This window comes from Gossypium raimondii, chromosome 5, assembly GCF_025698545.1.
Source record: "Gossypium raimondii isolate GPD5lz chromosome 5, ASM2569854v1, whole genome shotgun sequence".
NCBI classification, from domain to species: domain Eukaryota; kingdom Viridiplantae; phylum Streptophyta; class Magnoliopsida; order Malvales; family Malvaceae; genus Gossypium; species Gossypium raimondii.
In genome coordinates, this window is record NC_068569.1 from 10,526,578 (window position 1) to 10,539,489 (window position 12,912).

At 34.5% G+C, this 12,912-nt stretch overlaps 3 protein-coding genes across 5 annotated transcripts; 1 reads left to right on the top strand and 2 right to left on the bottom strand.

Annotated features, from left to right (window-relative positions):
- The first annotated feature begins 1,266 nt into the window (after positions 1–1,266).
- LOC105770766 (protein CHUP1, chloroplastic) lies at positions 1,267–4,312 on the top strand. Of its 3 annotated transcripts, none has more exons than XM_052630738.1 (5): positions 1,267–1,351; positions 1,769–1,999; positions 2,088–2,173; positions 2,611–3,303; positions 3,385–4,312. In XM_052630738.1, exons 2-5 carry the CDS (start codon positions 1,837–1,839, stop codon positions 4,213–4,215), a joined length of 1,773 nt encoding a protein of 590 aa, XP_052486698.1. In that variant the 5' UTR covers positions 1,267–1,351; positions 1,769–1,836; the 3' UTR covers positions 4,216–4,312. The 3 variants fall into 3 exon arrangements, with proteins under 3 accessions (XP_052486698.1, XP_012447558.1, XP_052486699.1); XM_052630739.1 differs by lacking the exon at positions 1,267–1,351 and adding an exon at positions 1,372–1,520; XM_012592104.2 differs by lacking the exon at positions 1,267–1,351 and having other exon boundaries at positions 1,365–1,999.
- Positions 4,313–5,515: 1,203 nt separating this feature from the next.
- On the bottom strand, positions 5,516–7,291 carry LOC105770271 (GDSL esterase/lipase APG). The gene is made up of 5 exons (XM_012591394.2): positions 6,956–7,291; positions 6,741–6,871; positions 6,409–6,642; positions 6,053–6,308; positions 5,516–5,976 (listed from the first exon to the last, which is right to left on the bottom strand). Exons 1-5 carry the CDS (start codon positions 7,209–7,211, stop codon positions 5,783–5,785), a joined length of 1,071 nt encoding a protein of 356 aa, XP_012446848.1. The 5' UTR covers positions 7,212–7,291; the 3' UTR covers positions 5,516–5,782.
- A 2,417-nt stretch (positions 7,292–9,708) lies between these two features.
- LOC105770584 (inositol oxygenase 1) lies at positions 9,709–12,634 on the bottom strand. Its single transcript, XM_012591852.2, has 11 exons — positions 12,466–12,634; positions 12,070–12,172; positions 11,425–11,506; positions 11,118–11,322; positions 10,965–11,024; positions 10,827–10,879; positions 10,591–10,713; positions 10,418–10,487; positions 10,254–10,332; positions 10,084–10,165; positions 9,709–9,982 (listed from the first exon to the last, which is right to left on the bottom strand). Exons 1-11 carry the CDS (start codon positions 12,494–12,496, stop codon positions 9,956–9,958), a joined length of 915 nt encoding a protein of 304 aa, XP_012447306.1. The 5' UTR covers positions 12,497–12,634; the 3' UTR covers positions 9,709–9,955.
- Between the last annotated feature and the right edge of the window lie 278 nt (positions 12,635–12,912).

The window sequence follows — 12,912 nt, forward strand, 5'->3', positions numbered from 1 at the left end:
TATTAAATAGATAATAATATTTAAAAAGAAATTATATTAGGTAAAGTTGAATACCAATTATAACACGTTGAAGATTTTAAATATTAAAATTTTTAATTGAAAAGTTTCAATATTTTATCAAAATAAACCTTTGTTTCAACATATTTAGAACAAAAACTTATATATAACTTAAACATATTTTTTCCATCATTGTGGGAATTTCATGAAATAGAAAAAAACACAGAAAGTTAGATTCTTAATTTCATTTAAAAAATAACTGTAAGAAAACAAATAAAAATATGTAATGAATCATATGTGTGCCCGATCAATGGCCCATCCATTTCAGGAGCAAATGGAGGGACAAGTAGGAGAAAAAAATGAAGTGATGTCCAAATTTATTATTCCAATTTCCAAACAGAAAATCAAACTCACGATCTAAATTAATTAATGGGGGCATGTATTTTTTTTTTATTTGTAGCGTCTACTTGTAATAAAATCAGCCAAGAGTTCATACTTTGAATACTCACCATTAACAAACAAGAAAAGTAAACTCACTCTCTCCATCTTTTTCAGCTTACTTACATTCCAGCATGCAATAAATACATAAATCAATTAGAGATGTCCATAGTCGGGTTGGACCTAATAAAAAAATTAGGCTTCTTTGTTAAGTTTGGAATTGGCTTAACTCGAAAAATATGTCTAAAATTTTATCCAAACTCAACTCAGATAAAAAATGTTGAAACTCGAGCCCATCTCGACCATATCAATTTTTTATATAATTTTTTAAAAAAATATAATACATAAGAAATACTAAAAACATTAAAATAAATGTTTTTCAACAAATTAGAAATAAATTAAAAAAAAGTATATACACTTAAATAATATTAAGAGATGTGTAACTTAGCAATCAAATAACTCTAAAATAGTAACAAAATTAACAATAGAACAAAAGTTATACAATATTTAAATAATAACAATAAAATAGTAACAACATAAAAGTGAACTGATAGCAAAATTGTAAAAAAAAAAAAAGCAAGAACAATAAAAAAAGCAACAATGTTTCTTTTTGTATATTCGGCCCGGGCTGAGATCGGGGTCAAAAAAGTTTTACTCGAGGTCCAGCCCATTTTCTAAACAAACCTTATTTTTTTTAACCAAGTCAATTTTTCGAGCATATATTTTTATCCAAACCTCCTATTTTTCGGATAAACCTTCGGGTTGAGCGGATGGCCTTGCCCATGTATAAGTCTAAAACCAACTACCAACCATGCATTTATTTTATTCTCACAAGATCATAGTTCGTGGGCAACTTTGATACAATGATCTGTGACACCCAAATCAAGTCCCAAAATAAACCAACCCCAACTAATAGGTATGTTGGTTCTCTTAATGCGTTTTGAGGATCTTTCTTTAATAGCAAAGTCGTTTCTGAATGGGTTTCTCTTATTTGCTTAATTCTTACGTTCACTATTCCTTGTCTGTTAATCTAAGATGGGTTAAACAACTGTTTTTGGGTTTTGCCTTTTGAGCTTATATGATCTGTAGGTGTTTAATATTAGCATGTTTGAATTATGATAGTCAGTCTTTTTCTTTTTTCCTTCTCTCTTTGGTTGTCCATCTTTCTATTTCTGAACATGCAATTTTTTTCTTGTTACCTTTTAGATTTTTCTTTTTATAAAATGGATCGTCTGAGTTTTTTGTTTGCCTAACTTGGTTATCATCAATAACGTGCTCTTCTTTTGTTGTTTTCTTCTGATTATGAGTTTTTTTTTCACCATGTGGATGGAAGTTGATGACGAAGGGGACTTTATAATCTCGCTTTGTCTGAATCACTGAATGAAAATTCGTGGAAATTAAATGCTGTTGGTTGTGATGTCAAGAGAAAAGAGCGTTTTAAGGGCTCTTTTATTGAAACTTGGGATTGTTGTTGCTATCTCTTCTGCTGGTTTTGTATATTCTAGACTTAGAGCAAGAATGACCAAACCGTATTTGCCTCCACCTTCATCACTGCCTGTTTCAGGTTTGGGGGGTTTAGCCTTGCGTTTATCTTTTTTGAACTTGATTAATTCAATTGCATACTGAACTTTCTAGTTGCTTTGATCGTACAGGTTGTTGCAGTGAGGTTGATTCAAGAGGAATCGATCAGGCTAAAGACTATGTTCCGGACTTAAGGTCGGCCGCAGCTTCTGGTCCTGTAAGTTTTCCTGTACAGACTATGTATCCTTTTTGTGTTTTGGGGTGCGAATGAATTGTAAGGCTGCTTTAAAAACTATAATGCCTTGGTATAGAGTTTGATAGGAGATCTTCTTGTTTAAGATTCAAGTAAACAACTAAACGATTCTATCGGTGGTTCTGTTACCACTTCATCATGACTTGTGTCACTATTAAAAGTTTTGAATTATCAACTAGTCTGCATAGAGGTTTGCCTCTCGCAATGACATGTTTAATCCAGCAATCCCATTACTTACGGATGAATTGCTGGCACTGGTGAATAACATAGTACAGAGGATCTTTTTGCCTTCATTTCTTTTTTCGCTATTTAGCTGTGCTTCCTATCTGCTAAAACCTTTAAATTACATGCCTCTGCTGATTCTGTTTCCTGACTATGGTATTTTGGTTTACCTCGGGCAGGAAGAAACATCGGCGCAAGGAGCTTCTGTTGGTCTTTCTTCAAGCGCTAGACATGGCAGAGATGTGCTTCTCTTGCAAGAGTTTAATGATCTTGTTGAGGAATTTGACACTTCTAGAGCATTTAGAACTGCTGGAAAGGATGGTTATGAGCAAGAGATCAAGCACCTTAGAAATATGGTAAGGGTGCTTAGGGAGAGGGAGCAGAATCTCGAGGTCCAGCTGCTGGAATATTATGGCCTTAAAGAACAAGAATCAGCAGTTGAGGAGCTCAAAAACCAGTTGAAGATAAACAATATGGAGACCAAGCTTTTCACTCTCAAGATTGCGTCCTTACAGTCGGAAAACCAAAGATTAGAAAAACAAGTTGCTGATCATGAAAAAGTCGTAGCCGAGCTTCAGGCTGCTAAATCTAGAATTAAGGTGCTTAAAAAGAAACTTCGGCATGAGGTTGAGCAGAATAGAGAGCAGATTCTAAGTGTTCAAAAGAGGGTGGCTAGATTACAAGAGCAAGAAGTCGAGGCTTCTGCGGATAATCACGATGCTAAATCAAAGTTAGGAAGTTTAAAGGTTTTGGAAGGTGAGGCAGCAGAGTTGAGGCAATCTAATGCGAGATTACAGATAGAAAATTCGGAACTGGCTCGGAAGTTGGAGTCAACCCAAATCCTAGCGAATTCTGTTTTGGAGAATCCTGAGGTAGTCAGTTCATCTGTGTTGAATCCTCTTCCTTTATGTTGTTATTAATATCATTGTTCTACGATTGTGATTTGGTTGCAGGCAGAAGCATTAAACAAAATACGCGAGTGTTTGATGCTAGAAAACGAAGACTTGAAGAAGCGAATGGAACAGCTCCAGGAAGATAGATGCGCCGATGCTGAAGAACTAGTGTATCTCCGATGGATAAACGCTTGCTTGCGGTATGAGCTGAGAAATTTTACACCCATTCCTGGTAAAACAGTTGCTAAAGACCTAAACAAAAGCTTAAGCCATAAGTCGGAGGAGAAAGCCAAACAACTAATACTTGAATACGCTCGCGCTGAAGGAATGGATAGCATGGATTTTGATTGTGATCAATGGTCCTGCTCCCAAGCCTTCTATAGTACCGACAACGGAGAAGCAGATAATTTTTCATTCGGGAATTCATCCGCTAAGAAAACCCCGAATTCAAGAAGGATTAAGTTTTTCAAGAACCTCAGGAGATTAATACTGGGAAAGGACGTTCATAGTCAGAGCCAGGCTTCATCAACGAGCAAAACCGATAATCCCGAAGACTTCGATTCATCAACCTGGAGTTCAGGTAGAGGGAATGATTTCGTAAACATGCTACAAAGCAATAGTGATAGGTTCACAACTCCACCTCAGAGTTCACCTTCAACCTTTTTGGATGTTGATCAAATCAAAGACACAGAGAAGCTCCGAAGAAACAGCGACTGCGGTCCTTACGGATATAGAAAACACAACATTGCAGGCAGGGAAGATACTTTGGACTCTCCTCTTGATCGAGCTTCCTATTCTCATCGGAAATCTGACGTTATGAAGTTTGCAGAAGCATTAAAACAGTCGGGAACAGGAGCAGAAAAGCCTCAGAGAGCAGCAGGCATTATATAATTATTAGTTTGACACAATACTGAGTATGTACTCCGAATCCACACGTTTCTCCACATTTTGTATCTTTGTACTATTAATTGAATTTATCTTTCTCAAATTTTAACAGTTCAAAGACATAATATTTTAGATCAACATTATATTAGTTTGAAATTTTACCTAACAAATACAATTATATTAATAAATTTAATGGCTCAATCATTAAAATATTAATCATAAAAGGAGATATGAAATAGTGTAAAACTATTCTAATTTTACATGGATGTAAGTGAATTCTTCTCTCAAAAATAAAACATGTAAAACTGATTACTAGTTAACTTCTTTCTAAATAATAAAAATGTTTAAATTTAGTTTTAAAATATATTTTAATGTTCTAAATATTACAAGTGTATGGCAATGTGAGCGAAAAATATGTTAATAAAAATTTATATAGAAAAGAAATAAGTTAGTTTCAAAAGGAAAAAAAGTAAGTTGAGACTTTGGAGGGTTAAAATATAATTTTGTTAATATATTAATTTATAATTATATAAAATTTAAAGGAATTATATTAAAATTTCATTATTTTTGAAGAGGGCCAAGAATTTGCCCCCTCTAGCGCCATCTCCGCTTAGGCTGAAGTTGAATTACTTTTCAAAATTTATTAGGGGTTTAAATTTAGTCTTACTTTGCTTAGAGGTGATCATGGGTTGGACGGCCCGGCCCGGCCCGGCCCATGATCACCTCTACCTTTGCTGCTATAATTATAATAGAATGTGATTTTATAGAATATGATTATTGAAAAAGTTAATTCACAATGTTTGTTTGGTGGATAGTAGAAAATATCAATTAAAATTTCGGGAAGATTAAATTATAAATTTTGGATTACTAAATGCTTCTTTGAGAATATAATGATAATTTATGAAATTACTCTTATTAAATAAAAAATTTAAGTGTTTAATATTTTATAATAAATTTTAATATTAACAAAGTTTTGAAATTAAATATTTAATAATAAAATTTAATTAATAATTTTAAAATTATTATTTTAATTGAAAACATGAAATTTCTAAATATAATAACTTTATTTTTATCAACTCTTTTGAGCTTATGCTTTGAACATCGCTAATGTTGTGAGGTGATAAATATTATTAGAAGGCCGAGGAGCAAACTGTGAAATGAGCCAATAACATTAGCATATTAATAATAGTTTTGATTGACTTTGAACCTTTGCTAGAGTATTGTTATTCTGATACAAATTTAATATATTTTTTAAAATATTTAATAATCGAACAAGATAAACAGAACTCAAAAACTTAAATTAAAATTATTAAAATGATCGAATATTTTATATAAATAACTAATAAATTTATATTTAAATAAGATAGCCCTTTCCTCAACAAACATTGTCTCAAACTCCTAAATAATAATAATGTCACAAAAGTAAATAAAAAGTACCTTCAAAGACATTGAATTTTGTGGCACACATGATTATAAAGGGGGTAGGGTGCAATATGAATCAAATTTTAATAAGGTAATGGTAAAAGAGTAGTGGCAGGCAGGCTTAGAAGAGTTGAGAAAGGCCCCAACAGAATCAAATGAGGGCAATGCCCTGAACAATCAATGCATCTGCAAGGACTTGATTAGCAGCCTGAGATGGATGAACACTGTCCCAAAATACATATTGGCTGGCATTGGAACAAGTTCCTGGTGCCTTTGGATTGCACAAAAATGCGGTTGTCTCTACTGTTCCCGTTCCACAACACCCTTTTGTTGCTTCAACAAAACCTGCCAAAAACAGACTCCAAATTTTAACTCCAAATCCATTGATTAATGCATCAAACTCTTTTTCTCCAATACATACCATAGTTAGAGGGAGATTTAACAATGTCGTAAAGTGCCTTGAATATGTCGAAAACCACAATCTTAAGACCAGGATGCTGCTTCTGGAGATTGGCTGCTGCGGCGTTGAGCTTTTTATTGAATTGTTGAGCATCGGTATTGAACCTGGAGATGCATCCTTTCTCGTGGTAACCGAACAATGCTCTTGCTAATGGAACGCAACCTAACGGTGGAAGTGAGGTAACCCCAATTTTCCTAGCTCCCAACCCATAGAGGTTCTGTTTGTCAATCATGGAACCCAATATTTAGTAACAGATTCATCTGTTCAATGTGACCACAGACAGGTGATTTACCAGAAAGAAGCAAGGAAATATATACCTTGACGAAGTTTGTGAAGGTATCAATAAGGAATGAGCCGTACTGGTCTGGAGTATAGGCATGGTTAAGTAGAGGGTTGACATAGTAGTTCTGGAGGAAGTCACCGCTTCCTGCACTCAATACATACAGTGCATCCTTGGTAATGGATGCTGATTTGGTGCTGCCTGCTACCTTTGCTAGCTTTGCCTGGTATTCCTTGAAATACTCTAATTGCTGGGTCAATGTGATGGCATGCTGCAAGAACATAGCAATATAGAAACTTTATAGTTATACACTGAGAGACAATTTGATGTGGAGATACGGATTTCAGCCTAGAAGGTTTAAAATATTACATTCACCATGGAAGCTTCGTCATCATAGCCAGAGCCAGCTGAAGCAAAATTGGCTCCAAGCAGAAGGTTCTTCCCTGATGCTTCTGGGCTAAGGTAAGCTGGTGGATAAGTTGTAAACCCCAGAGTTTCAGCTGCAAGAAGGAATGATTTCAGTAAAACTTTCAAACTCCATCAGTTCTAAACTCGGACTTTGGTGCTTAATTAGCTCTACTTACCAGTGATGTCAGTGGCTAATTTTCCATTGCAAAACCTCCCAGTAGGCTTTTTGTTGGCAAAGTCCCGTCCATAAGGAGGATAGTTAGCCTTGAAGATGGTAGGGAGATAGTCATTATTGCCCACATCTACCACAGAGTCACCAAAGGTGATGATTGCAGGAACAAGAGTGGTTGATTCTTGTCCATACCCTCTGCTTATTGCTGCAAATGCAAACAGCAAAAACATGATTACCCTTCTGCTACAATAACCATCCATTTTTGTTTACCAGTGGGTTAGTACACTGAAGCTTTGGGTCCAGAGTTGACCCTTATAAACCGACCAAAAATGACTAGAATGTGGTCTGTCTTGAAGGAGGAGGATGGGGGTTGAGAAGATTCAATAAATGATGGTAGTTCAAATGAATATCTTAACTAATTTGCTTATGTCCTATAGTCCTCAATTTTATTTTTTTTTGTAATTTAGGACTTTCCTTTCTGTAATGTATTGATATGCAGAAGATTAGATTACATTTATGAACTTCTCTGTATATCTAACCAAAACAAAACAAGGTAGTTGGATGACAATAAAGAGGGGTGTTTTTGGACCCGAAACAAGGAGGAACTGCATGTGCAGGAGTTATTGGCCAATCGCTGAACAACTTTGGCATGTAATTGTGTGTGCCTCTATATCATTACTATTTAGCATCACATCGATCAAAGTTGTCGAGGTTAAATACTCTTAATCGTCTTTTTTTTCTGCTCTACTTCTTCACTGTATAATATACCTTTCTTCTACGCTTAGATTAAGGTGTAAGGCTGTTAATTATTCAAACCGCATGCACGTAAGGGGACTTGTTTAATATATATAAATATTATAGTTGAATTTTTCTTATGAGTTCAAACTTTTTGAAATAGATTTGATGAAACCGCATGCACCTTCAGAAACCTCAGCCTTGTAAATGTGGTCACCTCTTTACAAATAGGGTGGTCACTTTTTTTATTCAGGGTTTTGAATCAATGTTCTAACAAAGTAAATAGTTGAGATTGATTTGGTATTGCCGTGCTAAAGTTAAAAAGGGGAAGGCATATAGGGTGTGGTCACCCTAACGCCCTGACCATGAATATATTTAGTTATAATTTATAATATTTCTCCAGGTATAAAAAAAAAGCTGCATGATCTGATTTAATTACTGTTATAAAGTTGTGGGCTGATAATGTTGATTTGTTTGAATGCTCCTATAGGCTGGCATTATTATTTTAGCCAACTAATATATTTTCCATATTAATGTTATAGAGATTAATTCACATTTGAATTTGAGTTTTTTTTTTTGAAAATATAATAATATAACTTATTATTGAATGCAATGCTTGCTAACAAGCTGTTACTAAAAACAAACTTGTTAATAAGTATTAATATTGTCTCCCACAAAATTCCATGTAAGATTTTAATTATATTTCCAAATCAAGTGACATTAACAGGGTGTAAAAGAGTGAAAATATTTGCATATTGTAGTAACCGGAACAGGTTGGTTTTTAGAACATTTCGACTGTTGGCAATGGTATTTTGTCTAAAGGATCCAACTTATTCTTTGTCAGAACCATTACAGAACCCTAGTTATGAATTAAACTTGGAAATCAACAAAAGGAATACCATATGTGATTAAAGCCGTATTTGATAAATTTAGACATAATAGGATACAAAAACCATGTTTGTTTAATCAATCGGGTTTCATTTCAACTTTTCGTTGTTATAATATATATATATACATACCTGTAATTTTTTTTGTTATTTTTGGAATTGGCATTGTGGTCCATATTAGTAGGTACTTAATAGCAGGCTCAAGCTAAATGAAAATGGATCTAAAAGCGTGTTTTGGGGGGGTTGTGGTGTTTTAATGTAGATGGTGGTTGAAGATTTGCTCCAGGCTGGCTGACTTTGGGCAGGGGAAAGACGCAAGGATTGAAGTGAGGCTGAACCAAATCCCCAACACTAGAGGCAAACACCGCCACTCCATTTAAGGCTTTCACCTGCTAACTTAAATGCCTTCTCTCTGCCATTCTCAATACCTTCTCTTCTCTTCCCAAACTCAGCTATCTCTGTTCTCCAACAGAAGAAAATGAAGAGGATTTCTGAGAAAAAGTTTTGCAAGAACTGCACCATGAGTCTATGTTACTCCAATTTTAACATGATGTGTCTGATTCAGATATTTTATTGAAAACAATTGAAAATCGGAAATGCATAGAGAACTACAAATATATACATACATATATATTCTTTATATAAGGTGGACGAAAAATGAGTAAAATAACAAGGGACGATTGTCAATGGGAAAAATAAATTAAACAATTGGACCTAAAAACAAAGTTAACTGCCTAGTAAGGGTGAGAAGAGGTTATTGTACATTTTTTTTAAAATTAATGTAGTCCGTTTTAAATTAAATTTGTTGGTGTGACATTTCAAAATAAAAAAATTACTAAAAAATAAGGTTGTAATAAATTTAAATTTAACAATTGGACTTACATTTTAAACTTGGAAAGTAGAATGATTAAATTCCTTAAAATACTATGAACTAAATTTGAATAGAAAGAAAATATATTTTGAAATGGTGAATGTAAAATGATTTATATAATTATGTTTAGAAGATGGTTTTGTTTTCAAATTAGCCTGGTTAATTGTTAAAATTATTTTAAGAAGTTTGTAAGTTTGAAAATGATTTCGATTATTTTAATTATATAGATTTAAATATATGTAGCAGGAAGGAAGTGAGAGAAAATTATTTCCAAACATACTCCACTATTTAACAAATCAAAGTTTAAAGGCGTGCTTTTATTACAAGGCAATATTATATAGATAACTTCAGAAACTGAAATAGCAAGCAAACATTAATTTCGTAGTATAGATAAAATTCTGAAACCCAAATACCAAACATTATTCTAACATCTTAAAAATGCGACAACAACATCTCTAAGAAAACCCTGAAGCTGAGGCATTAAACTGACGAGACGGAGACAACCCCGGATTCACCATCTTAACTTCGCCGGGAAGTACTGCACACAAACAAGAATTTGCAGAAAGTTTAACGTCAAAAACAGTACTGGAAATGATAAAGGATTAGGATCTAAACAAAGCTCAAACTTGTTGTGCCCACCTTTTCAATGAGAGAGAGATAATATGGCTTGACCTTTTCGACATCGATCCGGACTTTGCTCTTGCTGTAAAGATCATATTTACTGCAGGCAGAATTGTAAGTGGAAAAACTTGCTTAGTATTGGATAAGAATCAGGACAAATATAACTTAAGAGCAAGTAAAACTCGTACTTGAATATTTGGAGCCACTTCAGATTCTCAGTATCCTCCTCGTTCATTAGGTGCCTGTATGCTCCTGACTTATGCATTGCTGCAACAATATTTAGTGTGCATCGGTTCAATATATAAGTTGGAATCGATATCGATCAGAGTTGGAATAGTAAATGAAGCCTCACCATAAAACGAGTGGTATCGAATGATGAAAAGAGCTGCTGGTGGCAGAGTCGTATTGTTCCCCTTGGCCACCTGAATAGAGATAACAAATTTAGTTTTTTATCGTTGCAGTTTACAGATGTCTAAAAGGTTATTTGTTAAGGTCGGAGATTCAGACACAAAGTGGGGGATATACCAGATACATGTAGTCATCATGCCCCCACGACATCATCACATTGTTAAGTCCACATCCCTCTGAGTACACCCCATATTTAGTGTTGTAATCGGAGTTATGATAGTCAGGATTTTCCTCGAAATACTGGAGCAACAAAGAGCATTGCTTCAGAAATCATTAGGTGCAAAGACTTTATTCAAAAGCAATGATCTTTTCATTAAACTCTACGTATATGCTCAGAAACTGAAAGGAATTACCTTGTGGTGAACAATTGATTTGTCAAAAGCACAACCAACAGGAAATGTGTCACCTATAACACCAAGGATCATGATTAGAATCTAGACATAAGATTAGCCAACTGGGGTGTCACATTATTCTACAATAAGAATACTGACCTACAACAGCCCACTGAGGAAGCTCCCCAAAACCAGGATGAAGAAGCACCTTCCCAAGGTCTACAACCCCCAAATAGGAAACAAAGCATATGATCAATAAAATTTTACAAATTATAAAAACAACGAGTCTCGTAGAATCTCATGAAATCGTACCATGGATAAGGCCAGTCAGGTGCATCCAGTCCTCATTAGGATAGTCTTTTCTGATAGCCTCAGCTGTTTGCAGCAAGTGTTCAATCTGAGGTTCATCCAAGTCAGGGTCACTCTCATCGATTACGTCGTTAAGAAGTTCACAGCATTCCCATATGCCCATCTCCATCTTGTTCAGTTTACCATACTCTGTTCTCATTCTCTTGACCTACAATTGAGTAAGTCCATGGGTCCATTAATGTACAATGTATAAATATTTAGCATAGTTTGCACCAACTAATTGGACACAGAAACAGCACAGGTTGCTTACAAAGTCAGAAGTCTGATTAATATGATTGGTCCGGTAGAAGTTCTCCACACCCTGTTGCCTCTCACTTTCAACATGATAATCTCTGTTTTCGTAAATAAAGTAGATTAATCAATCAACCAATCAATGATAAGACCTTTGGTCAGCAAAATAATGCAGGCCTGTTACATTTGTTTTATAACCATAGATAAAACTGATATGCCCTGACATCCAAAAACTCTCCAAATAATCAGCAATTTCAGCATGAAAATCTATGTAACATTACAAATCCATGCCATAAACAGATATTTATAATCATCTAGTCTTATGTCTCTCTCATCTATCGGCATTGACAAAAGCAGATCCATGTTTTCCGGCTCGGACCAAAAAGTAATCGGATTTAGGTTCAAACAGACAATTTAGCTGCAATCTCTGTAGACAATGGCAGGGTAAAGGGAAAGATTTCCTTTGTCATTATTTCCTTGATGAGGACTTGATAGATTTGAATTTGTAGCATGTACACTATTCTATACCTTGTATTAGTTTTGTTATTTTGTCCATATTTAGATACTATTGTTACACTTATTTGTTCATATATTAATATTAGTTAGTTGCCCTTGGTTTGAAAAGAGAAAGATAGGCATGATGTAAGTAGGTATAAAGAGCTACCTAAAAGTGTGGCCAAAAGAGTTTGTCTGTGGCACCACAAATCCCCCATCCAACACCAGTTCATTGTCTGCATTATCGAGCTTGTTAACCCCTGCTTCAACACCTGAGATAAAGGGAGGAAGGAAAAAAAAACAGAATTACTAAAAGAATCTTCTATACTGTTAAAGGGTCATCAATCATTCTTGAACCTCAATTTATTCTTTCTTTATATAGACCGATGATCAGCTTACCAGCAAAATCACAGCATTGACTTTAAACAAATATTATGAACAAGAAATAGAAAAACTCTAGCACCCCAGAAATTATTTTGAACATATAAAACTATCAAAACAACATTGAAGAAATGTTTTCTTGGGAAAGAAAAAACAAAAAGCAATGGAAACCATAAAGAAATACCAAGCTCGGGTTGATCAATGAGGATAGTCATTGTGATCAAGAGAGAAGCTCAATGCCTCCACTGAACTAAGAGGAAAGAAAACAATGGAAGCTGAGAGAATTTATGGGAATTGAATTCAAGGTTTTGTTGCAGAGTAGGCCAAGAAAAAGGGTTGGTATATATAACCAGTCAGAAGAAGCCCTTTCCTGAAAAATATAAACTTACGTCCCTTACTATAATTTACAACATTTTTTGACCCAAAAATGAAATTTGCAAATTTTATTTCTTAGGGAAATTAATAAGTATCGTCATTAATATTTTAGGGGAATACTGTAACTGGCAGAGTCCTATCCCATACAAGTTGGCATATGAGAGGCAGAAGATGAGATAGAGAAATAAAGAGGGAATCAGTTGGGCTGTGTTATTTCTATTTAATAAATTATGGGAGGGATTAAATTAGTTTGGTG